This window comes from Bombyx mori, chromosome 22 (assembly GCF_030269925.1).
Source record: "Bombyx mori chromosome 22, ASM3026992v2".
Lineage (NCBI taxonomy): Eukaryota > Metazoa > Arthropoda > Insecta > Lepidoptera > Bombycidae > Bombyx > Bombyx mori.
Window position 1 is genome coordinate 4,235,549 of NC_085128.1, and position 27,664 is coordinate 4,263,212.

At 37.1% G+C, this 27,664-nt stretch overlaps 2 protein-coding genes across 3 annotated transcripts in view; both read left to right on the forward strand.

Annotated features, from left to right (window-relative positions):
- LOC101746958 (general odorant-binding protein 70) overlaps positions 1 to 10,138 on the forward strand; it is a 31,352-nt gene extending 21,214 nt beyond the window's left edge. The window contains exons 3-6 of the mRNA XM_004931933.5: positions 2,956 to 3,056; positions 3,780 to 3,815; positions 6,314 to 6,464; positions 7,655 to 10,138. Of these exons, the coding sequence (XP_004931990.1) occupies positions 2,956 to 3,056; positions 3,780 to 3,815; positions 6,314 to 6,464; positions 7,655 to 7,743 (377 nt within the window). The 3' untranslated portion in view covers positions 7,744 to 10,138. The remainder of the gene's footprint in view (positions 1 to 2,955; positions 3,057 to 3,779; positions 3,816 to 6,313; positions 6,465 to 7,654) is intronic.
- A 10,440-nt stretch (positions 10,139 to 20,578) lies between these two features.
- CPR47 (cuticular protein RR-1 motif 47) lies at positions 20,579 to 27,495 on the forward strand. Of its 2 annotated transcripts, XM_012695252.4 has the most exons (8): positions 20,579 to 20,829; positions 21,038 to 21,175; positions 21,566 to 21,747; positions 22,359 to 22,563; positions 24,957 to 25,058; positions 25,492 to 25,679; positions 26,309 to 26,545; positions 27,094 to 27,495. In XM_012695252.4, the coding sequence occupies exons 1-8, from the start codon at positions 20,696 to 20,698 to the stop codon at positions 27,408 to 27,410; spliced, it is 1,503 nt and encodes a 500-aa protein (XP_012550706.1). In that variant the 5' UTR covers positions 20,579 to 20,695; the 3' UTR covers positions 27,411 to 27,495. The 2 variants fall into 2 exon arrangements, with proteins under 2 accessions (XP_012550706.1, NP_001166709.1); NM_001173238.1 differs by lacking the exon at positions 27,094 to 27,495 and having other exon boundaries at positions 20,696 to 20,829; positions 26,309 to 26,556.
- Positions 27,496 to 27,664: the final 169 nt, after the last annotated feature.

Consider the following 27,664-nt stretch of genomic DNA (forward strand, 5'->3'; position numbering starts at 1 on the left):
TGTTAGGGACAGCTATATCGATCAGGTAAGTGATTTTATTTATTTTGTCTCGTACGGTAATATCGGGACGGTTGTAGTGTATGGTTCTATCGGTTAGTATTGCGCGGTCATAGTAAATTTTATGAGTGCTATTTTCCAAAACTGTTTTAGGAGTGTATTGATAGTATGGTGTATGTGTGTCCGGGATGAGTTGTTATTATTATTATTATTATCATCTTTAATATTATTTGTATAGTGTGTTGTCTTGGCGAAATCTGTGATGTGATTATAGAAATATAATAGTCTTTGTCTCTTTGACAATAGAACCATAATAATGTTCAAACTTATAATTTCAATTAATTATAGTCGAATTTCGACTACTGCTGGACCGCTAGTTAACATTATTATTTATTGTCATTATTATTATAGAGTCCAACACTCATATAAATATTAGCCTATCCATTAAGTACATGTATTTTCTACGTGGATACCAAGTTTCAAGTCAATCGGATGCATGGTTCAGTAGTTATAACGGAACATCCGTAAAAACCACTGTAGATTTATATATTAGTATAGATATAGCTATTACATTTATTATCTAACAAGGCTGTCGAAATATAATAATAAAAATAAATATACTTTTTTCATTCAAAACAGTAATAAGCTATTGCGTAGCTATTAAAAAAAGAACAAAATAAAATTGGTTTAGAAACAGTTGGTCAATAGTTACTGAACAAAAAAAGGAAAACAGTTGACAACCACAGGAATGTAAATGATTAATTAATTACATACAATGTGTACTCGTATCGGGCAGTAGGCAGGAAACTTTTGTAATGAAATATATACTTAACAGAAGAACAGAAGGACTAATTTCTGGTGGTAGGACCTCTTGTGAGTTCGCACCACCACCCTGCCTATTTCTGCCGTGAAGCAGTAATTAATGCATTTCGGTTTGAAGGGTGGGGCAGCCGTTGTAACTATATTTGAGAGCTTAGAACTTATATCTCAAGGTGGGTGGCGCATTTATGTTGTAGATTTCTGTGGGCTCCAGTAATTACTTAACACCAGGTGGGCTGTGAGCTTGCCCACCCATCTAAGCAATAAATAAATAAATTGCTAATAATTAAAGTCACTATCATTGGATCAATATTAACTATTATCAAATCACTACCTGCTACTATTAATTTTACTTTACTATATTCAGATAACTGTATATTCGTACAGTCACTGTTCGTAATAAATCAAAATGACGGTTATACGTTCTACAATACATCAAATCGACATTTTCGCAATTAAATCAAAGTCCTCCGTTATATATACAATGTATAAGTATACAAAATCTTAAAAACCACAGCAGTCAACGACCCGTCTAAAATATCGATAAGAATTTATCGATTGACCCAAAAAAACTGGCGCGTTACTGAAATAACTGGTTCTCCTTCTAGACGTACTACAGATGTTCTAGAAATGATAATCTTACTTACAGCTCGTAGTTTCGTATCCATTTCGAAACAGCCAAAGGAAGCTTGCGACATTGGTTCCTTTACCCGAAGTACATACTTTAATTAAAGATATCGTAACGTGTGTAATTAGAGCAATTACATCGTGATAGCTAGTTTTCGTGCTCGTCACAAAATTACGTTATGGCTTAAGCAAGAAAAATATAGACAGTCCGTAAATAAAAGTAAGTTCAGTGTTTTGAAAGAAAAAAAAAAAAAAAAAAAAAAAAAAAGAACGATAGTTATTTATGACTACCAACCCACACAGGCTTCGCGCGAGTAAATCAGGACATTATAAAATTTATACTAAAATTTATATAAAATCTTGAATATTTAATTTCATACCTTTTCCTTAAAAAGCAAAGAACTTCCCGTACAAGCGTTAAGCTCTAAAATCAGCGACTTAGGAGGAAAATAAAAAATAAAAACCCCAATGTAAGTGTGAATCGAATTATTCAACCCGTGTTAAAGCCTTATATAAATAAAAGTCACAGCATCTTATTTCATTGCGTGGAACTATGTGGTCATCGAGGCACCAGTAGAACTCAAATTGCTATTCCATTGAGCTTTCACGGTCTCTTTCAAGTTCTTCTTCTTCTCAATCGTGTCACTCATGACAGAGTAGCGTACTTAACAGTGTCCGTGATTTCCAAGAACGCGATTCGCGATTGTCAATGCAAGACGAACCATTTTCAAGGAGAGTTGGCGTCAGATACTAAGAAATTTAAAATAGTCGAGGCAAACATAGATCCGACGTGTGTCTTCGCATTGATTTAAGATCAAAAATACATCGGTCTGAACATTCCCTCTGCCCTATTTGTTACTAAAGTCTAGATAAGCTAGCTTGGAATAACAATCATTTAGAATAATTCAAATTTATCCTTAATCCTTAATACTTAATCCTATATTGAGAGCGTAAACAGTTTTATTATAACATGAATTTTAAGTCATATCTAGCCGCTTCACAGTTCTGGATATGTGAAAGACCCCTATTTGTTAAAGCGACGATAAGCGTTGCACACACATACATTTTTATGTTAGTCTAGCGACCCGCCCTCGCTTCGCTTCGGAAACATTAAATTTTATTATTGATAGCGGGTGACGCCGCGGGGCGAAGCTAGTCTTAAAAAAGTAGCCTAAGTTACTTCTTATATCATCAGCTACCTATCAGTGAAAGTCTCGTCAAAATCGGTCCAGCCGTTCCAGAGATTAGCCGGAACAAACAGACATACAGACAAAAATTGTAAAAAGTGTTATATTGGTGTATGTACCGTATATATATATTTATATGCATGTAATAAAAAGCGGTTATTTCAATATTACAAACAGGCACTCCAAATTTTATTTATATGTATAGATTTCATCAGCAAAACAAGTAATTATTTTTAGAATCGTTAGAAAGTATGTAACGGAACTTCAACGTCCCTGCAGAAAAATAATAAAATGATAATTTGTATTGTCGTATTATCGCTTACAGAAGCCCTAGACGTCATCAAAGAAGAACATACCATGCCGGCTGAACGGAAGCGGAACAAGAGAGAAGTACCCTTTACACACGATGAGAAACGCATTGCTGGGGTGAGTTCTGTTTTTTTATTGCTTAGATGGGTGGATGAGCTCACAGTCCACCTGGTGTTAAGTGGTTACTGGAGGCCACAGACATCTACAACGTAAATGCGCCACCCACCTTGAGATATAAGTTCTAAGGTCTCAGTATAGTTACAACGGCTGCCCCACCCTTCAAACCGAAACGCATTACTGCTTCACGGCAGAAATAGGCAGGGTGGTGGTACCTACCCGTGCGGACTCATAAGAGGTTCTACCACTAGTAAAAAGTTCTTAATCTCTTTCTAACTTCAGCTTGCTTGCGCGTTGAGCTATATCGGTAACTTTGGTTTTCTTGGGAATTATTTCGTCCCGAATATGACCTCACAGAGAAACGCCGAGCATAACTCGTTCTATAGCTTTATTCTTAAATATAACTATTTTTTTAATTAAATAAATATAAATATTTACTTACAATCACGCCACGCAAACTGGCCCCGTGCTAAGTTCGTAAAGAACTTGTATTACAGGTACCAGATAACGGAAATAAATGTAAGATTTTTATTATACACATACATATATTTAATATACATCCATAACTCTGGAAAGACAGTTTATATTTATCATACAAATATCTTCCCTTAGCGAGATTCGAACCCGCGACCCCTTGTGTAGTGACCATGTCACTTACCACTGGCGTAGACGGCCGTTATTTTGAAATGAACAATTTGCTTAAATTTCTCCGTCGTTTTTCAGTGTCTACTGCAGTGCGTGTACAGGAAGGTGAAGGCAGTAAGTATAAGCCTTTATTTCGACGACTAACCTAAAACGCACACATCATTTCGGTTCCTCCCGATTCACTCTCGGTGCTCGATGCGACGAAGTGTTCGTCGTGCAACTTAACCCACGGACACAGCTCACTGAGTTTCTCGTCGGATCTTCTAAGTGGCTTGCGATTCCCATCCTGCAATAGACACAGCGAAGCACTGCTCTTGCTAGGGCAGATGTGAAGAAAGTCTTTCAGGCTAAGTCCTGTGAGTTCGCATACACATTCGGTTAATCTAGTATAATCTCTTAATCTAACTATATAAAAATGAATTGCTATTCGTTAGTATCGCTAAAACTCGAGAACGGCTGGACGGATTTGGCTAATTTTGGTCTTGAATTATTTGTGGAAGTCCAGAGCAGGTTTAAAAGGTAGATAAATATGAAAATGCTCGGAATTAAATAAAAATAACAATTTTGTTTTTCCTTTGATGTGTCCCCCGTCGGACGGATTCCTTTTGTTTGTTTTAATTTTATTTTATACAAAAGTTTATGTCTTTTATTTATCGATTGAGGTACTACGAAGTCTGCCGGGTCAGCTAATGTAACAATAAATAAGAAACAAAAGCTTGTCTCCTTATTTTCGAAGACAAGGTCTGAAGGCAATACTTAATCTAGCAAAGCAATACCTATGTTCTCACTAGTAAAAGACTACTACTGTTCAAGCCCTAGTAACCACTTAACATCAGGTCAAATATGTGCTCGCCTACTGAGCAATAAATAAAGCTGAATTTTATTATCATTTCGAGTCTAAGAACGGATTATTGAAACAAATATCATGACACAAGTGCACACGACAGTGCTCAATTTGATTGAACATGAGAATGCTTAATCGATCTGCAATTCGAACTGCCGCTGTGGAGGTCAAGCGCGCAATAAATAAAAACGAATGAGAAAATATTAATTTATACGTTGATGTTTATTGTTCAATGAATTTGATAATGAAATATCGCTGTTCGGTCGGGAAAAGATCGGTCGTTAAAATTTCGAACACAAATGCAATTTATTGTTTATTTCTACGAAGATCATATAATATAATTTAAATTATTTTCTTTTCTTTATCCTACCTCTGCTGATAGCCTTGAGAGGCTATATCAGCTTCACCCTAGCGTGTAGGTGAGCTCACGGGGCTCAAACCGGAGTGGTGCTAACACTGGCCCTATCAAGAGCAGTGCTTTGCAGAATCTACCACCGGATCGGAAACGCGACCCACTGAGAAGATCTGGCGAGAAACTCAGTGGGCTATGTCTGTGGGTTAATTCGCTCGTCGAGCCCTTCGGTTCGACGAGGACGGTGGCCGGTATAGTTTCTAATGGATTTGGCGTGCTTTGGTACATTGATAAAATTGTCAAATTATACATTTTTAGTTGCATTGATGAGTGAACCAATTTAAGGCCCAGCAGGTGTAGTGTGGTTCCCGGAGCCCATAGATATTAAAACCTGAAAGCCACCTACCGTCTTGAGACATGAGGTCGGAGACTTTTCAAAACGGAACTGCCGTGCGGCAGAAACAGGCCGGATGGTGCCGCCTACCTGTGGGAGCTTACTAACTCACAGACATACTGTAAGCTTCACGATGAACCACGGTTAAATAATTACGTTTAATAGATTTTATATTTTCAAAGTTTTTATTTTATGACACGACGTTATGTCTTCACCGTGGATTTCACAAGTGAGCTAGTGCTAGCAATTATTTATGAAGACTGGTGCTTGCTAGATTTGAACACCGCCATAGACGCATCGGTTCGAACTTAAAATTAATCTCGAATGATAATAATGATTATTGTTATTCCCTTTTTTTCATTCTTTATTAGAACCGTACACCTATTAGGTTAAGTCGGCTTTTATTCCCTATAAGTGATAAAATAAAATACTAAGTGTTTTGACGATGTATGAAATAAGTGGTAAAATAAAAGACTAAGTGTTTTGACAATGTATGAAACAGTACCGTGTTGTTTCCGTGGCTCTCATTGCGACCCGAGTGAATCATGAATGCTAAAGTCGTAAAATATTCAAGGTTCCACTGTAATTTTAAGTTTTATAACGAAATGTATTGTTAAGGAGCAATTTTGAATTTAATAGGCCTGGGTAAAGGGCAGGCGATTACAGCCGCCGCCTTCGTTTTTGTGTTGTAAATTTATTTTACAGCTATCTATCTACGTGCCTGATACGACACCTCAATATATAATACCTACCGATATAAATATTATTGAAGCATCGGAATTTAAAAATTAATTCGCGGGTGCTAAATATATCACATGCTAATTAGTTATATTGTTTTTTCCTTAAATTCGTCATTTCAGTGTCAGAATATCGTGTTTGTTATGATGGTGATTATTTTAAGCGATAATTATCAATCTATACTATTAATAATAATAATAATAATAAGCCGTAGAAGTTGTTTTAATTACGGATTTACACCCGAAAAATAAAATACTAAACATATTTTAATTTCTCGATTCCAGGTCGACGGTTTCGGTTTTCCGACCCTCGAAGGTCTCGTCGGATTATATTCGGACGGAGTCAACGAGCGCGGCTACTTCATGGCGGTTCTCGAAGCCTCCAGAGAATGCCTGATGAAGAACCACGATAAGTTCTCCAGGACCACGCCTATGGGTAACACTACCGCTATGCAATCTGATTTAAATAACAATTGTCTGACCTTGTGAGCTAATTCTGCCTATATCTGTTAGCTCATTGAGTTTCTCATCGAACGGTCTCAGTGGGTCGCGGATCCAATCCGATGGTAGATTCTGCAAAACGCTGTTCATGCTAGGGCTAGTATTATCAAATTCTCTGAGCTCAAGTTTAGCTCGTGAGCTCACCTACCCTCTCGGGCGTATCTGGGATAGCCGTTAAGCTACTGGTGAATAAGTATAAAAACAAAAAGTCTGTATCAGAATAACGTACATTTTATAAGTGTAGCTGGGTCTTTCTGTGATTATCGCTGTCTACAAAAATCTTCAGGAAGCTATGACCAGTACTAGCGGGATCACGGAATTACTTTTCTTGGACCGCGGGCCGAATATCTATCGCAATACGCGCGTCTAAGGGGGCGCACGAAATATGTGCGAATGGTATGAATGAAATTATGAATGAAAATGGTAAAGTCGGGGACGAAAATGGCAAAGGCGGGTCCGAAGATGATAAATATCCTACTATACCAAAACCCACTCCCCCCACAGTAGTAATCCATAGATTTGTGAGCAAGATCACGACTCACCCGGGGTAAAGCGTTCAGGATCTCATCGACATCGCACGGTGAATGCGGTCACTCATCTTGACGCACGAGATTCTACGTGACGCACGATCTAGGTCTCAATTGTATAACCTATTTATTATATATTGCCTTTACATTCGCTACAGAGGTACCAGCAGTAAATGCCAACAATGATAGTAAGCTGGCATAATTCGCAGTGAGCGCTGCTGTACAAACACCCACTAGGATTTGGTGGGAACCACACAGATTACTGGTGGTAGGACCACTTGTGAGTCCGCGCGGGTAGGTACCACCGCCCTGCCTGCGTTTCGGTTTGAAGGGTGGGGCAGCCGTTGTAACTATACTGCGACTTTAGAAGTTATATCTCAAGGTGGGTGGCGCATCTACGTTGTAGATGTCTATGGGCTCAAGTAACCAGGTGGGCTGTGAGCTCGTCTACCCATCTAAGCAATAAAAAAAATAAAAAAAACAGCTAATAATAAATAAATAAATACGTTTTGTTACTTCACTGTAGCATGATTTCCTACCCAACAAACAGCACATAGCAGAAACTTTATTATTTATTTAGTATTTTAATAATTTCCAGATAACGGCCGCAACTGTGACGTGTCCTTCGATATATTCGAGTGCATATCGGATCGCATCGGAGAGTACTGTGGCACTTCAGGCCTATAAGTCTACACACAGATAGTACACACTACACGTCACTGAATTTCCATCGAACTAAAAATTTTTTTTCCTGCCTAAGCTGATGATAGCCTTAAGAGGCTATATCAGCGACTATATCACGGGGCTCAAACCTGACGACGTTGCTAACACGAACCCTAGCAAGAGCCGTGCTTCGCAGAATCTACCACCGGATCGGAAACGCGACCCACTCAGAAGATTCGGCGAGAAACTCAGTGGGCTGTGTCTGAGGGTTTAAAAATTTAATGAGACATTTTTTAACGTTATGATGTTGAACTCGACGCATTCACTACTGTTTACTTCATTTCAGTTCTTCAAACGAATCTGTCTTAAGCTTACGGACAAGTAGAGTGAATTTTATAGTTAAGTAATTACTGGTGGTAGGACCTCTCGTGAGTCCGCGTGGGTAGGTACCACCACCCTGCCTATTTCTTCCGTGAAGCAGTGATGCGTTTCGGTTTGAAGGGTAGCGCAGCTGTCGTAACTATACTGAGACCTTAGAACCCATATCTCAAGGCGGGTCTTTTTATTGCGATACAATCATTTTTTTGTGGCCAATGCATTGTACAATGATACCAATTTTGATACCAAAAAAAAACATAATACCCACAAATCAGCATTCCTTTGCTATTAAGAATTAGCGTTTGATGTTTTTTAAATTCAAATACGTGCGTTCACTGCTCTATAACTTTGTGATACATTGCGTCCTATACCACAAATCAAAGTTATGTATATTTTTGATAACATCATGCAATGATGTAGTGAATTGAATTCAGTTTAATTCAACTTATTGAAGAATTGTGGACGGACCACTGCACAAAATGTGACATGGCGCCGTAATTACAAAATCTCCTCTGCAAATTGTACTAGCTGCCCGTAGAGGGCGATTCGAGAATCATTACGGAGAACCTTGAGGACTAACTTATATCCAACAATGAACGTCTATAGGCTGATGATTTCCGACAAACTTCATTGGACGGAGGAGGAGCATTCTTGGAATAAACATTTCGAGTGATTTGAAAAAAAATTAAATATAATTATCATGAACCCTCAATACAGCCCTCGAAGCGGTATCTGACGCCTGGATAAATGACTTTTGCTTTACAACGACAGATGCGGCCCCGCACCAAATACCGCTTGCAAGTCAGAATGGGGGCTCCCAAATATCAGATATTTCCATTTGACTCCATACTGGAAAGGGGCGTTTAGATTCTCAATAATTTTGATCTTGAAGACCTCTTAGACGTTTGGAACCTCTTGGTTTAAGCAGGGATACTCATCTGTGTATTTTACAGTACGTTAGACGATAAGATCTCTATGGAATAATTTGGTATAATCCCGTCATCCCGTTAGACCATTACGCCGCCCTCTGGAGCACAGTTTATCCAGATCACCTGGAACCACTGCCTTGATGTACAGTGAATTCCCAGAGACCATTGCTCTCACGTACTCATCCGATCTTGGAGTGCGCTCTCCTCCACGATGTCTTATGAGCGTTATGACATCTTTCTTTAAAACGGAGGCTTGAAAGATCCGTAATTACGTGATAGTGGCTCTGGCTTATCCATAGTAATTCCTTTAAGTCCAAATTTTTTTTTTTTTGAGGTGTCGACCAGTCGGACATCTTCAATCGAGCGAATATATCAAGCTCAGTGGACTGATGGTCTGAATATTGGTGTTCGCGATTTTTACATATGTGCACTTTTTTTTTCCTACCTATGCTGATAGCCTTGAAAGGCTATTTCAGCTTTGCCCCAAGCCGGGAGCGTTGCTGACACTGGCTCTAGCAAGAGCAGTGCTTCGCTTCGAATCTACCATCGGATCGGAAACGCGACCCACGATGTGCACTTATTTTGCAAATGTCGTTAGCGCGATTAATTTTTTTGTCATTTACCTCCTGTCCTATGATAGCTACTACTGAACATTAAATTTTTACGGAAATTTACTAAATTCTATTCAATTCTAAAAATGTTTATGTAATCAATCTTAAGAAATATTGTTTAATGTTTAATATATTATAGTTACCACGAAATCTCCTAAAAACATTTTCATTTAGATTATTGTAAATAATCTTAGATTTTTAACTCTATACTAAAATGTGATGCTCAATTAACCGTAGTGTAAGCCACTTTAATGTAGCAACTCAAATAAAAGCTATCTCTGTGATTTTCATATTATTATGTAAAAACACAATTTCTTTTAATGTTACAACAATAATTATAATTTTTTATTTTTTACAAAGAAGACAATTATTTACCTATTTACCATTTAAAGAGCCGTTGTCTAGAATATTCTTTGAAATTTAATTAAAACAATAAAAAATTAACGAACTGATAGATTAATCTTAGTTTTAGGTTTTCGTTCAATAAAATAATGTAAATATTCTGTCTATTTTTATTTCGCCCTGTACCTCCAATAGAGAAACGTATTTATTTTATTATTTCATTTTAAATGTACGATTAAAATTGTATACTTCGACATGAAAATAAATTATATTTAGGAAACAATGAAATGATTTAATTACAAAAAAATGTATTTCAATTATCAGAATAGTTTAAAACTGCTAAATAAAAACTAAATACTACATAAAATAAAACAAAAGTTGAGAAATGTGAAATGGATTTGTGGCCAAAGCTACAATACATCCTTGCCGGCTTATACTCATAGATGATTAATGATTTATATTACTTACTTTTGCTTTTCCTGTCTTATTATTCACATGCGAACGTACAGCCCACCAGGTATTAGTTGGACCCGGCAAGAACCGTGGTAGCTTCGCAGAATAAACAGGCAGGTATGTTGTGCAAATACAATCCCTAAGCAAAAGTAGATTAGGTAGGAAGTCTCCCTCTGCTAGGGAAGGAAAGTATAAAAACTTTCTTACTATAAGTAAGTAGAGCGTCTTGCAAGTCCACAGGTCTAATTCTGTCACCAAAACAGTAGGTAATATGTTCTGGTCTAATACAATTGATACATAGATCTCGTAACTCAGGGTGAGTTTCGGCATTCACCTTGGAATTTCTATGGACTCTAGCAGAAACATAAAACCAGGAAGGCTATAGGCACGTTCAAATGTTAAAGCAACACAAAATCTACTATCCAGTGGGTTCATAAAGCCAAGTTCCCAAAGATGACCGTGTATTTGTTTTCGTTGTGTACTCCTCCCAATTTAATTTCAGCATTCAGCATGTTAGCCAAATGCCTAAGATTGTTCTGCTATCCGAATAGTTAATTTATTATCGAGCAGGTAGATAAACTATAGTCTATTTCATTGCTCTTAGTTTTTCTAATTTTATTATGGTACACACGACAACCTAAGATGGCTCATTGTATGACTTCGTAGATTGCCTTCGAACTTTCCTATGAGGTAAAGACGACAAAATAAAACATCACTCTCCGACTCCGGTTCATGCCGAACCAGTCAGCTTTGACATTTTAGACACGTCCTTACGAATCCACTGGATCCACTAAGACTTACATTGAGCGCTTTCAGTTCTAGCAATAAGAGCAGGCATAGGAGCCCTGGTAACCGTAAGTTGTCGGGAATTCCATGTGAAACATAACGCATTACTTTAATAATCTTAAATTACATACCCTCCAATATCCTACAAGTGCACATTTATTCATGATCAATTTGGTCAAAATGTGGTGATTTAATAGATAGTGCTTCGATCTCATGCTTTAAGGACGGCTTTTTTTTTTAATTGCTTAGATGGGTGGACGAGCTCACAGCCCACCCGATGTTAAGTGGTTATTGGAGCCCATAGACATCTACAACGTAAATGCGCCACCCACCTTGAGATATAAGTTCTAAGGTCTCAGTATAGCTACAACGGCTGCCCTACCCTTCAAACCGAAACGCAATACTGCTTCACGGCAGAAATAGACGGGGTGGTGGTACGTACCCGTGCGGACTCACAAGAGGTCCTACCACCAGTAAAAACCTGGGGCTGCAACCCCATTGCGATTTTTATAGGATCCGGTGGTACTCAAAATTAGTTAACCGTGTGTCTGTGGAGGTTTACGATAAAGGGAAGATTTTCCACCGAGCGGGTAATATTGCTCGGTAGACCGACGGTCCGCATGTTGTTGTTCGGAACTTGTATATATGCAAGCTTATCTTGAAAATGTCGTAAGAGAGCTTAAGGCCTCTGTGAAATATCTTGCGTTGTATGATGGCTACCCGCCACATATCTCCCCATTAAAATAAGCCACTAAGGTAATAATAACCTTTCCAGACAAAATTACACCTTAAAACGTGTGCCCTAAAACGAATATACTTCATTCACAAAATACAGTGAGTTATTCCCTTCTAATAACAAGATAAATATCAACAAGTTATTGTGTGGATTATGATCATGCGCAATCATATCCCACGCGATTTTTTGTTTCCTGTTTCAATTTAAAATTATAATTTACCTGTATAATAATATTTATGATAAATAATAATATTTGTGATAAAATAATAATTAATGTATGTGATATGTAATTTTTTTTGCTAATCAACATCAGCTATACCAGGTACCTGCCTATGAGGTTGAAGTCGTCGTGGCCTAAAGGATAAGACGTCCGGTGCATTCGTATCGAGCGATGCACTGGTGTTCGAATCTGGCTGGCGGGTACCAATTTTTCTAATGAAATACATACTCAACAAATGTTCACGATTGACTTCCACGGTGAAGGAATAACATCGTGCAATAAAAATCAAACCCGCAAAATTATAATTTGCGTAATTACTGGTGGTAGGACCTCTTGTGAGTCCGCACGGGTAGGTACCACCGCCCCGCTTACTTCTGCCGTGAAGCAGTAATGCGTTTCGGTTTGAAGGGTGGGGCAGCCGTTGTAACCATACTGAGACCTTAGAACTATATCTCAAGGTGTGTGCCGCATTTACGTTGTAAATGTCTATGGGCTCCAGTAGCCACTTAACACCAGGTGGGCTGTGAGCTCGTCCACACATCTAAGCAATAAAAAAAAAGAGGTACCAGCCAGACTGCTGCTATTAAAGTCTCGTCTCAGATTGACATGTGATAGTGCTCAGAAGAAACTGTGGAGAGAACTTCAATTCAAAATCGATTGATACGTGACATAAATTATTTATGGAAAAACACTGTGGATCCACGCATTTGTTTTAGATAGTATGGATGGACTCAGATTCGGAGGATGCGGTGCGTTGGTAAAAAAAGAATGAAGAGATCGTTTCGAACAAATCCTCAAACCTAAAATTCTTTCCGTACGCTGTGATGAAGCAATATACTGGTGGTAGGACCTCTTGTGAGTCCGCACGGGTAGGTACCACCACCCTGCCTATTTCTGCCGTGAAGCAGTAATGCGTTTCGGTTTGAAGGGTGGGGCAGCCGTTGTAACTATACTGATACCTTAGAACTCATATCTCAAGGAATGTAGCGGCGTTTACGTTGTATAGGTATGTCTATGGGCTCCGGTAACTACTTAACATCAGGTGAGCTGTGAGCTCGTCCATCCATATATCCCATAAAAAAATGAACAAATTAAAAATATGTACAATGTTTGACCGCCTCTCCAGCACCATGCTGAAAGATAATTATCATCTGCAATACATACCATCTACGAATGTCATGTCACTAGTGGTTTAGACACCATCACCAGTGACAATCAATTTGTTTAATATTTTATTTATATAATTTTTTTAAATTGTTTTATTGATGAACATTTTGCAGAGTTGATTCAGCACTGAAGAAATTATGATTTTTCGTCGAAAATGAATAATTTTCAATTAAAATACAACGAACTAAACTTTAAAATCGATTGAGTTGATTGCATTGATCGAGAAATTTGAACTTTTTAGACTTCCTTCCGCCGTAGAGTTGGTACTAATTTAAGCTTTATACCTTTATTCGTACCTGAGAAAAACAGAATTAGCTAATAGATAGATAGCCAGAAGAAGAAAAGAAATAATATTTGTTTATTGATGTTGACATAAGTAGGTTCAACTTCAAGAAAAAGGTTTATAGAATCGAATATGAATGGGCAGCTTTCGTAAAGATAGTCAGAATCTTCTATTCCCAAACATCTCAATGTCTGTATCACATGATTGAATCGGTTATTAGTCGTAGTAATGTCTGCATCACATGATTTAATTGATTATTAGTCGCAATAACCAATTCAATCATGTGATCCGTAAACCAACTGCACAGAAAATATAAAGAGGAGATCGCATTTTCGAGTTGAATGTTTTAAAAAATCACGTCCCAAAAAATATTAGTCGATACAATAATTTGACTATAGTACGCGTTCAGACATTGAGTGCGGTGGGAATCCAACGGAAATTATCAAAAGTCTTAACGTAAAAACCACGACTTGATTATTCTAAAATCTAACAGCAAATAAACTTCCTAGTAATAAAACAAGAAAAGGCAAAGCGCAAACAAAATTGATGATCGCTATCAACAATGGTCTTAGCGCCTGTCCCACGACCTCCCGGTTTGACTGCAAAATTCAATTGTATTATGCGATAAGCTCACCGCATGTTGTTAATTATGATAAAGGTAGGTTTCTAACTAAATTACGCTAAACCAGGGAGCTTCTAACAAGATCCAACAAGGTCTTGTAGTCCGTGCAGTGAAATAAAAATATAATCTGTGCACATGGATTTTACAAAAAAAAAACATGAAAATCAAAATTGCTTTATTTTTATTTCATACAAGATATTAAATGAAAACTTCAAAAGCGTTTTACGAATAGGACCTATTAAGAATTAGAGATTCGGTAAACCATATTCATGGTTTTGATTTTAGGTCCGATTCTGCCGTCAGCTTTTTTGTCATCAGGACTACTCAAAAGTGCTCAAAAGTTTCATAATGACAATTAGAATGGAATACAAATATCAGTACATTCAAACTCAATGGAACTTGTATATTTGTAGATTAATAGGGTTAATATAGAAATTTATATTTATAGATTATACGTGTATTTTTGTTTTGGTCTTTATTGGATGTGGTATTTAGTAGGAATGAAAAGAATGGCATTTCTTTAGTCAGTATGGTTTAGTATCAGACTATTTGTAACAAAATAAGTCTGGTATGTTGAACAGCACACTGGTACAAACGAGCAGGTGCTGTTTGAATTGCTTCGCGCCTACGAACCGTAAAGATTAAGATGCCCTTCTCATCGGCACCATTGTACTAAGGCCCGGTGTTCGTCCTACGATTCATACATACCTTAACACGCTAAGTAAATAGGTGTTTCTTTGGAAATAAAAAAACCGTTTTTTTCAATGCATTCTCATTTATTTTTCTTGTCGGTTTTTCTGTTTGATTTGTGAGTTCGCGCATGAATTAAACAATAATATCCCCATTATTAATCAATTTACGTTTTTCAACGGATAATATTGTCATTTGTTATTACCTAATGCCGTATTTTAAATTCTCAATGATTGAAATTAATTCAATTTGAACTCGAGTGCAAAATGTTTGAATGTGGTCATCGAAGTGTAACACATTAGTTTAACATTGAATAGGGAGTTCGTATTCACACCGGATTCTGCAGGAAATTGCCACAAACTTCGGAAATATGATACCCGATGGTAAATGATAAATTGTAACCTCACAGACTCATTGTGTGAATAAGATAATGATACATTGTAAGTGCTGCATAGTAGTTACGTATAAAATGTATGTTTACCAAGTACATTGTATGTTTCTTCTAAGGGATACGATTATTTATGTATGTATGTTCCTTGAAATTATTAACGAAAATTTCACTTCACACGCTAATTGAAACTATAAATATTTTTTTCTATTTCTTTTTAAAATTTAAAATAGTCATTCTTATATAGCTCCCGGCGTTCTGGATATCTAAATGATATATGATTACTAAATTGAGTAAAATAAAAGTTATTAATGCTAATTTCGACTATCGCGAACTCACGTACAAATAATAGAGGATTTTTGCCAACATGTCTGCTAGTAGTCTCGAGGGGATTCAGGGTGAGAGAATTTGCTAACATATGTCCTAGCAAGCACCGAGAGTGGATCGGAAGGATCCGTAATGACGGCGATGACGGCTGGGCGTTGCCCCGTGTCGCCGCATCATCTGGGTCGGGGATGTAACTTTAAATCCTCATCCTTAGATCGTGTTCTTCAGTGCTGAGGGTCGTAAACTTTACGGAACCCTTTTTTATGGACTATGTTTTTTTTATTGCTTAGATACCACCTGGTGTTAAATGGTTACTGGAGCCCATAGACAAATAAAAAGTAAATGCGCCACCCACCTTGAGGTATAAGTTCTAAGGTTTCAAGTGTAGTTACAAAGGCTACCCCGCCCTTCAAACCGAAACGCATTACTGCTTCACGGCAGAAATAGGCAGGGTGGTGGTACCTACCCGCGCGGACTCACAAGAAGTCCTACCACCGGTTCCTCCATTCCTTCATGTCCAGTGTTCATGTCCTTCATGCCCAGTGGATAGCGACATTGGCGCAAGAGCAACTTTCACTTGAGGACAAAAATACTCAACTCCGCATTGACCTTAATGCGCTCATACGAGACCGCGGACCGGCTCGGATACTCATCACAAATTACATTTCTATGTATATACAAAAATATGGGCCGTACCTCATCATAATATATGTTTATTGAAATAAAATAAATACTTCATTTCTCAGCGGAAACAACAAAGATTAAAAAATATTAGTAATTAAACATTAAAATTACAATACCTTAATAGTCTTACTGAAAGAACGTGCTTCCTGTTAATATAAAAACTCAATGCAAAACTTAACTCAAATATCGCATCGTCCAAGAAAACAATGCTTCGGACGGAAGGATAAACTCAAATTAACCAACTTATTTTGATCCATCAGTGGATTCACAATATAGTGCATGCTAGAGCAATTTTATATTAAATTATGTCTATAGAATTTGACAGTTTATTTTGCAATGACCGCAGCGCAACAAGGATCTGTTTGTTTGTGTCCATTGGACGAAGACTCAAACTTAATTTTATATTTAAAGGTTTCAAATCCAACTAACACTCGGGATCGAAGCCAGGGCAAGTGGAACAGGAGTCAAGGGCTACCTTTAAAGCACCGAAGTGCTCAAAGAAGTCAATAAGCAGAAAATGTCAAAGCTTTTATCTAAATTCACCGTATAGTGTCAGATTAGAGTCACAGCACTTATCATTGGCAAAGCGACGTACTGGGATAGACGAAGACACCATTTAAAAAACCTTTTCAAACCAAAGCAATTGAGATATCAACTTGACAACGATTCGAACATAATCAAGTTTCTTATACAGAGGAAAGTAGAAAAAACATTCTTTGAATTTGAAGAACACACTAAGTTTTCACTATTCACGTTAATAGTAATCTAGTAATAGTTATTACTAGATCCAAAATATATATTGCTGAATATTATCTGTATCCGTGAGCCAGCACGGATAGGTCCCGTCCTGTCGATAGCTGCCACAATGCAGTCAAGACAACGTTCAAATAATTGAGATTTCGACCTCTTCTCTTAGAAGTTACCAAGTTGGGTACCACCATATTGTGATGACAAAGGGCTCTAGTAAACATTTGAAACGCGCCTTCAATTCGTCTACCCATTTAATGAAACAAAAAATCACGTTATCGTCCCGACTAGTAAAGCACAATTCACAGCTCTCTCATCAGAAAAAGATGTTTATTACAGTATTGTGCTACATCTCCAAGGCTCGGGCGCGTATAAGGAAGCGAAACAAATACCGGACGATGATATTAAGTGAGCCGATTAGTAAGAAGCCATTGATAGTGATATCCGCCCATACAAAGCTGTGGATCCTTGGAAAAATTACAAGATTTCACGTTAATTATACGATATTTTTTGGTGATAAATCGTTTTTTTAATTAATGATGAAATTTGTTGAACTTAGTGGGTTTTGAAAAGATTCTGTAGAGTTCATAATTTTTTTCTTCAAAATAGTAGCAATGTAAATATAATTCTCATATAAAGAGTCCATAAATAACATACTTTAGCAGTAGCGAGCTAGGATTTTCTCTATTATAATGATTCCCAGAGTCAAATATGGAGCAACAATAATGCCATATTTATTATAATAAATATATTACAAATCATCCTTATTCTAATGAAAAGCTTAAACTTAGATCTTATTCTGTGAACTACGGCCTCATCCAGTTTTAAATAATTTTAATGTAATTTTTAATAAAATGTTTTACATGTAAATCGTTGGATGTTTTGATGTCATTTCTCATCGTTTTGAAATATTTTTCGATATGAAATATTTTATTTTGCTACACCATTACCTTTCCGCAGATAGCAGTGGTCATTCACAATAAAAGGAGCCGCCTGCCATACTAATTTCGACTGCAATGACTGCAAAATTCAATCCAATCCAAAATGTCAGAGATTGTTGCTAATTCTTCTATTATCTCTATAATCTTCTATTATTCTTCTATTATCTCAATAATCTTGTATTATTTACAGGATATAAGGCCCTAAAACACATCACACACAGGCTCTTAGACAACTGTACCAATATACATACATGTTACATACCTTAAGGAATTCATTAGTAAAAAATACTACCATTATTTTATCCAATGCCATTCGGAAATCGACCTCATATGCCATGTTGGACGAGGTCATTAAAGGTGCTATTATTATGAACTTCTGTTCGCACTGAACATGGGGGGTGAGCTCGCACACTCGAAATGAGCTTGCTAGACTTATAGACTATCATCCTATCGAGTGAAATGTATCAAATCTGCAATCCAGCGCCATTTTTTCGATTGAACAGGAATTTTGTATAGTTTTTGCGGCTTTCAAGAAGGTTTTGTTTGACAGAGAAAGAGCAATTTCAATTCATTACATTTAAAGCTTTACTGAAAGCGAGAAACTCAATCTTTGGAATTATCTCAATTATCGATTTAAAGCTTCACAATAAACACTTCGAATTTAAAGACATTTTTTTTGTATTTGAAATTCGTCAAAAAAAATAATTAAACATAAAGCAACAACGCCAAATTGAGAGTACTAGCTCACGGCCCATCTGGTATTAAATGGTCTCCGAAGCCTAAAGATATCAACCACGTCAATGTCGCTCCCCATCTCGAGACATGAGTTCTAAGGTCTCAGTTTTAAAGTAGGTGCCACAGCTTTCAAACCGAAACGCATTACTGCTTCACGGCCTAGTTAGGCTAGATCTTACCTACCCATGCAGGCTCATAACACGCCCTACCACCAGTAATTACGTAAATTATATTTTTACTAATGTATGTAAAGAACAATGAACATTTAGGAACATTAAAACGTTGCTATTGTCGATTAGCCGATATCATCATCATCATTCTCCTGTCCTTCTCCCAGTCACCTGGGGTGGGTGCAACATGTTTTCTCCTTCCGTACTCCTCTATCATATACCATTACTTCGCTCACTCCCCTCTTACACATATCGTCTTTCACGCAATCCATCCATTTCTTCTTAGGTCTACCTCTTCCTCTATATTCTACTACATTCATAGTTAACATTCTCTTACCAACCTCATTTTCATTTCGTCTCATCACATGTCCATACCAATTATGTCCATGTCCTTACCATCGATTAGCCGATATGTTAACTGCAATACTTTTTGAAGAACGAAGGACGTAGCGGCCCTCGTAGCCCACACCGCTGCATCTTCGCGTGCTTTATGCTTGTGCACACTACAGTGCTGATTCGTGAACGCTGAAATATAAATTTGACTCATATTCTGTTATTAACTCGAACAGTCCACATAACTTAACTGATAAATAATTAATTGATAGAAAAGTAAGATCGTCATTGAGTATAAAGCTTGATAAATGAAACGAAATTTATATTTTGCTTCATTAGAGTAATCATTGTGTTGTGAATTTAAATAAATCTATATCCTAACATGTTTCCACGTTATTGTCTTTAATCTGTTTTATATTAAGTACTGTTATATAAAATACTCGTATTTCGTATAGTAGCTAGCTAGATGTTAGAGCTCTAAATATCCTGTACTATTCGGAGGGTTTTTTGGAAATAAAACCAAAGAAACCCATCTATGAAAATTAAACCAATATTAACGGTTTAATTCCGTGTTTTCGCTACGTTATTGCTATTATATTATTTGCGACGTTTCGGATACTTTACAGTTTTAGAGATTAGTCTTCGTAATAATTAAAACTAAAACGTAGTTTTAAGAAAATTAAATTTTATCACTAGCCAACTAAATTTTAACGCTTTTTAACGTAGTTTAATTATATATTACTATAGTTACATTAAATGTAGTTGTAATTAAACATATTATTAAGTATTTAATACAGTCTTAAAAAACCTTTAATGTACTTTTAATTATGTTTACAACTCGTGAAATTCGAAGAAAATACTAAAACTATCAAACTAATAGATTAACATTTTCGACTACAACTTCAATGCCAGGCTTTGAAGTTGTTGAACTTACTTTACTTTACCTTTGGGCTACTGACCAAAAGAACTCATGAACACACTTCTTCTGAGAACTCTTCTACCAAGAGCACGTAAAGTTGCCATACATATCACGGTAATGCAACATTATGCATTCGCGAAGCAGTTGCCCTTTAGTACTTAGGTCTACTTCGGAGGCGCTCGGGTAGCTGTTAGCAAATCGCAACCCTCCTGGCTGAGCCTTTGTTGGCCCATCTGTCCTGGTAAAACTGGAAAGGCATTCGTGCCACAAGTAATCCTTCTTTCATAAAAAAAAGACATTGACTGCTCAGTATATCATTAAGTGTAGCTACGCCTTAACATTTGAGACAATGACGTCGAACCGTTTTCACGGCGTATGACTCCAATACACGTTCATTTTTACCGGCATATATAAAGAGAGCCTTTGTTTTTTAACCGACGTAGTCAAAAACGAACTTACAAGCTTTAACCGTGTCGAGATATGAAATAATAAATTGAAACTTAAAATTGTTCAATATGTCGTGGAGTTCGGGGAGTGTTTATTTCGTGTGTTTTTGTGCATTGGTGAGGACTCAAGTGATCCCAGGCAAGTCCAGAGCTAATGATGGAGATTATAATACAGTGAATACTGACGGATCTTTTGATTTCGGGTAAATTATTTTTAAATATCTTAATGTGTTTTTAGAATATCTATTAAAATAAATGTAGCATTTTTTTTCTACTTAAAACGGAGACTTATTTTGTAAAATAAGAATGTTATTTCAAATTATTTTAAAGACAACGGCTACTAAGATATTATTCAAGATATACATGTACATTTTTTAAGAAACTTTATTATTCGGCCATTTTTGTCCACAGATACGCAAACAAAGACAGAGGATCGAGTTATCACTTAGCACACGGGACAGCTAATGGTGTCGTCGGAGGTCGATTTGGTGGAAAAGATCCCGCCACCGATACTGTCAAAGAGACAATATACACAGCCGGACCGAGAGGGTAAGTGACAAAATTAGCAATATTTAAGACTACTATAATATTTTTTTGCATTTTCAAGGTTTTTTTTTTTTGGAACGAATTTCCTGACGGCAAACTTGGAGGAGACAGGGATTTTACTGCGCGACCCAACTGAAAAAAATGTGATAGTAAAAACCGTAAGAAAAAGTCCGTGGAATAAGGCCTTGTTTTCCGCACAGCGATATTTCACCGCGCGATTTTTTCTCGTAGTTCTTTTTTTATATATATATATATATATGGAACTTCGTTCCTATCCGGTGTCCCACGACACCACACATCTTTTTGTTGTAATGTACAAACGACAATCGCTTAATATTGTAGCATTCTTTGAGATTAACGAGTGAAAAGAAAATTTTAAACAAAACTTTATAGATTCCGTGCAAAAGGACCCAACGTACATAGACAGTTAGATCTCGATCAACGACCTCGGGGTCCGATCGGGAACAAAGATGACCCCTTCTTCGACCCCAATGAAGATCCCAGCTACGCTTTCAACTTTGACACCAGAACGTATTCGAAGAATGAAAACGCCGATAGCCGGGGCGATGTAAAAGGTGCGTGCTTTATCTTAAGATAAACTTTAAAAAATAATTATTATCATAAAACAGTCATTTTTTACTGATGTTCTAACTGTTGAACTTAAAGTGCTTCATAAACATCACATTCATTCATGGAAGGTTGATTGTTAAAAATTAGAAATTATATCAGTTTAATATGTTTCATGTTGTTTATATATACTTAATTTTTTTGTGCTTGGCTTGATTTCTATCAAACGAGTATCTGGCGGCTCCTGGCTACCGGTCAATAAACATCACAACGCATATGCCTTTTTCAATTTTGAGACGCGTCAAAGCCTGAAAGCATGTCCCTTACTTCAAATATACGGACTGTTTTGAGGAATAAAGAGGAAGAACGACAAGACTAAACAGCGCAGCAAAATAATAAATATTGAATAAAAATTCCAACCGCTGAGTAGAAAAAAATTATGACCAAATGACTGTTATTTCAAAAATTAAATTTACTTAAATAATATCGTGTTGCGATAATTTAATTTCATGCATATTATTTATTTTATAGTCAGCAATTTCGAGTAGACGCTCACGGAAGACAATCATTTGATTGTACGAAAAATTCATCAATCGTGTAAAATATTACTTTCCACCAGGCCACTACTCGTATGTGGACGATATAGGAGAACGACACGATGTATCCTACATTGCCGGTCGAGATACCGGCTTCCACGTATCTTCAGCGCATCCAGACAACCCTGGAGTCATAGGATCGCCCTTCCATAGAGCACCGTTAGTGAGAGGAGAAACAAAAGCTAGAGGTCGTACGGCTGTCCAAAGAGGATTGGATGGATCATACAGGTAAGTTAATTAAACTGATATTCCTAACTAGCTGACCCGGCAGACTTCGTTGTGCCTCAATCGATAAATAAAAGACCTAAACTTTTCTAGGTATAAAATAAACTTAAAACAAACAAAAGGAATCCGTTCGACGGGGGACACATCAAAGGGAAAACAAAATTGTTATTTTTATTCAATTCCGAGCATTTTCATATTTATCTACCTTTTAAGCCTTCTCTGGACTTCCACAAATAATTCAAAACCAAAATTAGCCAAATCGGTCCAACCGTTCTCAAGTTTTAGCGAGACTAACGAACAGCAATTCATTTTATCATATATCAATCATAAGATAACAAGTCTGCCATCGTTTGGTATTAAGGATAAAATAGTAGTTAGAATGTAATAGATTTTTTTAAATAATTGCGAAAGAAGTCATTGACTTGAGACAGAGCATACGGAATCGTATTTATTCATCTTTCCAACCGTCACCACCACGCCTGGTTATGTTTTAATTTCGTATTTACACTAAGGTCACAGTCGTATGAGTCTGGCGTCGTCGTGACCTAAAGAATAAGACGCCCGGTTCATTCATATCGAGCATGCGATTGTACCGGTGTTCGAATTCTGCAGGCAGGTACCATTTTTTTAGTGAAATACGTACTTAAAAATGTTCACAAGTTATTTTTACGGTGAAGGAATAACATCGCATTATAAAAATGTATCCCGCATATAATATAATTTGCGTAATTACTGGTGTTAGGGCGTATTGTGAGTCCGTGCGTGTACATATCACTACCCTGCCTATTTCTGCCGTGAAGCAGTAATGCTTTTCGGTTTGAAGCACCCTTCAGCCCTTGAGCTCGTCATGTGTTAAGTGAATCTCATGAACCTCAGAACGGGAATGCTACATTTGAGACTTGGTCAAAGTCTGAATAATTAGGTACATTCATTTGCCATGAAGTATGCCTTTTTCTGTCCATATATCCCTATGTATGCTTAAATCTTTAAAACTACGCAACGGATTTTGATGCGGTTTTTTTAATAGATAGAGTGATTGAAGAGGAAGGTTTATATGTATAATAACATCCATTAAATAGTTGAGAAATCAATAATAAATTACAGTTTCCGAAGCGAAGCGAGGGCGGGTCGATAGTAACATATATTTTATTATGAGAAATGTGTTCAGAGGTGAAGTTGACTGACAGTATGTGAGCAGTGCACACACAATGACATTCCCACATTCATTAATTATACTCAAATAATATTTTGTGTTTGTATTTATTTCCTATATTATACAACTAAAAAATAAATGTCTATTTCCATAGATCGATCTTTCAGACTTCCTCTTGGGTAGTTTTAGAGCAAGATTTATGCTTTGTTCGTATATAAGACAATGCGGTATCGTAAATTCTCATGACCTTAATCAAGCTCGTCAATTAACGTTATATTATGTAAAATAATGACGATAATCATCATTTCCGATTTGCACCTGACCTCTGACAGTATTTTAATATGTAATAATGAAAATAGCTGTCCTAAAAACGGTTTTTTGAAATAGCATCTCAAGCATTCGAATTTGTGAAGCGTTTTTGTAGTTTTTAGTTTTGAATAGTTTATTTAAGCATTTAGCTATTTTTCTCTGACCTCTTATGGATAAAGACCAAGAGGAACCAGAAGAGGCGACCCGAGCGACGGAGCATGCTTCATTTACTACATAAGACTCACAGTAATGATCCCTCCATAGTCACGATATTTTTTAAATCACCGAAAATATAAGGAGATTCTCTGAACTGGAAACCAACCTCGGAACTCAGTAATTGTTTGTGTATGGGTTTGCTCAGAACCGTGAAGTCTGAAGTTCTGAAGTCGTCGTGGCCTAACGGATAAGACGCCCGGTGCATTCGTGTTGAGCGATGCACCGGTATTCGAATCCCAGGCGGGTACCAATTTTTCTAATGAAATACGTACTCAACAAATGTTCACGATTGACTTCCACGGTGAAGGAAAATCGTTTTCGTCCATCGTTTAATAAAAATCAAACCCGCAAATTTTAATTAGCGTAATTACTGGTGGCTGAACCTCTTGTGAGTCCGCGAAGGTAGGTACCACCACCCTGCCTATTTCTGCCGTGAAGCAGTAATGCGGTTCAGTTTGAAGAGTGGGGCAGCCGTTGTAACTACTAACTATACTTGAGACCTTAGAATTTACATCTCAAGGTGGGTGGCGCATTTACGTCGTAGATGTTTATAGGTTCCAGTAAACACTTAACCCAGGTGGGATGTGCGCTCATCCACCCATTTAAGCAATGAAACAAATAATGAAACAAAACTTATCATTAGGTATATTTATTGGCGTATATGGACATATTATTAGACTACCTAGGACTATTGAGTGTAATATTAAGTGAATTGCAGGTTCATATCAGCGGGCCCCGATCAAAGGCGAACGGAAAGCAGTGACTCACAGGGTAATGTCAGAGGGTCCTACACGTTTTTGGACGATAAAGGAGTGCAAAGGTGCGTCCCTGAACTAATATGATTTTTTCTAAGTCAGCGGTTTGACAAATTGATGTCATGCTATTACGAGAACTCTTAGAACGAATCTACTTAGGTAAAATAAAATGGTTAACAATATATAGGAAATTATTGAAGCAAAATGAATTATTATGATTTTTCATTTTTGCAACACATCGTCTAGAACTCTACTACCATGTATATACTGCCAATATGCTTATTCCAATCATCCTCAATAAATGACATTCTCAGGTGCACAAAAGTCAGGCAGACTAATCATGAAACTCTAATCCAAATTATCTTATAACATGGAGGCAAGTCGCGCTGACCACACAGAATTGAAAAGAAAAAGAAATCATCATGAAACTTGTAAAGTTCATTTACTCCAGATAATAACAAAACACACTGGGCACTTAATGAATTTTTTCTCTTTCAGGACGGTAAACTACATAGCAGGTCCTGGAATTGGTTACCGGATAATCAAGAACAACAAAGATGCCATCCCATCCTATTTCCCGACGTTACCTAGTCCATACGACCCTACATTCACGAATGCTGCTCCTGGAGGATATTCTCCGCCCGCTGCTCCCGCTGGAGACTCTGATAGTGATGATGTTTTCAAAGGTAAAAAAATTGTGAAATTGAAGAGGAGGTTGACGTTCGTAGCGTCTCATTTCGTCTTTACGCATTAAAAGTGTACAATTTCCAAAAATATTCGAAATTGAGTTAATATGCGGAATCATTTGGTATCACCAGTATTTTTCTAATAAATACTGTCAAAAAGCGTGGGATAGTTTTTTTTTTTTAGTTTGCCTATGTTTTGACTACTTAATATTATCAAAATTGATACATCATTTTATCTTACTTTAAATGACAGATAATGTAACTGGTACAAAATAAAAAATAAATGTTGCATAGATGATTAGTATTAAAAATATCGCATGTTAAACCTTTCAAACGCTCTCCTGTAAAATTAGTAAGTTTTGAGATTATACAGTTTTAATGCGAGAAGACGATTTATATAAGAGCAGGTAGATTTTTTGAAGAGCCTCTTGGACCTGTCTTGTACTGTGCTTAAAAAAAAAGAAGCCTATTAGTGACTGATATTAACGCAAATAACTCAATATGTAACAGCACAAAGGCTCGAGTATCAATGGTCCATTTAGCATCGAGATAATTTTAGTGTGGTTGAAAAACTTTTCAGTTCTAATTTCCCTCAATACGTCCGTGATGTTTGAAAAACTGGATTACAGGACCTGAAGGGACTGCGGCATCAGGACATGTAAAGCCCCCACCGTTTCAAGTAAGCGAGAGCGAGATACCCGAAGGCCCAGCGGGACCAATCACAAGCGCTGAAACGGATAATGCTCCTAACCTCCAAACGGACGGCGGCTATAGTCAGCCGGCTTTCAGTCAATCTGGCAACGAAGACCTAGGCTACGTAGACGAAGACGCAGGTTACGGTGGAAGCAAGCCGACGAAAGGACCAGGTGATGAATAGCACGGATGATAGCATGGTGATTGATGTTGATCTTGTTGTTCGAATAAATACTGCTTCTTACGTGTCTTGCTGTTACATTTGGCTGCATTATATGATATAGTTAGGTTAGGTCGATTTAATAGCTATCCTGTTACTGTAATGTGTTTTACAAATATAGAGCGCGAGTGCTTGTGATATTTTGTTGTATGCAAATATTGAAATTGAAATACTTTAAGCACAATGTAACAGTTGAGCCCGTTGGATTACAACATGGCCATATTATGAATTTGCTACGGTTTTGGGCTAACTAACTGTACTTATTATTATTACTTATTATTTACTTGTTTTATGTAAACGAATTCGAAATAATCCGACTCAAGATCCACGATCAGTCCGCTTCCGTAGAACTCGATGTAACGCACCTGTATTTATTTATTTAATTGCTTGATCGCAATAAACTATGTTCACGACCAATTTGGTTTTATTACACCAACACCTTACGGCACCGCAGCACCAAAAGCACTCGTATCATACTGAGAAGTGACTTACAACTTGCAGGCAAGCCGGCGCGCCCTACCAACAAGCCTTATAGGCCGCAGAAGAAACCTTACGTACCGCTAAAGCCTACCCAGACTACATATATAGACGACAGCGATTACCCTGTAGATACAGATAAAAACAAACCTAGTTTCGGTGTAGGATACAATATTGATAGTCCGGTTCGACGCACGACTATAATTAGGAATATCGGGGACAGTTACTTTGATATTCCACCGGGCGTCTCTGTTAGGGCTCATGTTCAGAGTATAGATTTGTATCCTTTTGGTGCTAAGCCGGTATCCCCATCTGAAGCGTTGGAAAGCGAAAAAACATAGGATATCTGTTTATCTTAATACGCCAGTATTCCACAAGTGTAATGCAATTTTTATGCTAATTTATTTAATAAACATTCTTTAAGTATCATTGCGATTTTATTTTAAATGCGGTTCCATATTAACCTTGCTTATCCATATTTTGGTTACCCCCTATTTTAATTAGCCGTAAATCAAAACTAAACTAACTGAAGAATGCGTAGCTAAGTACTAAAATGAAAAAAACAGTTTATTATTTTTCTTACAAATTTAATCGA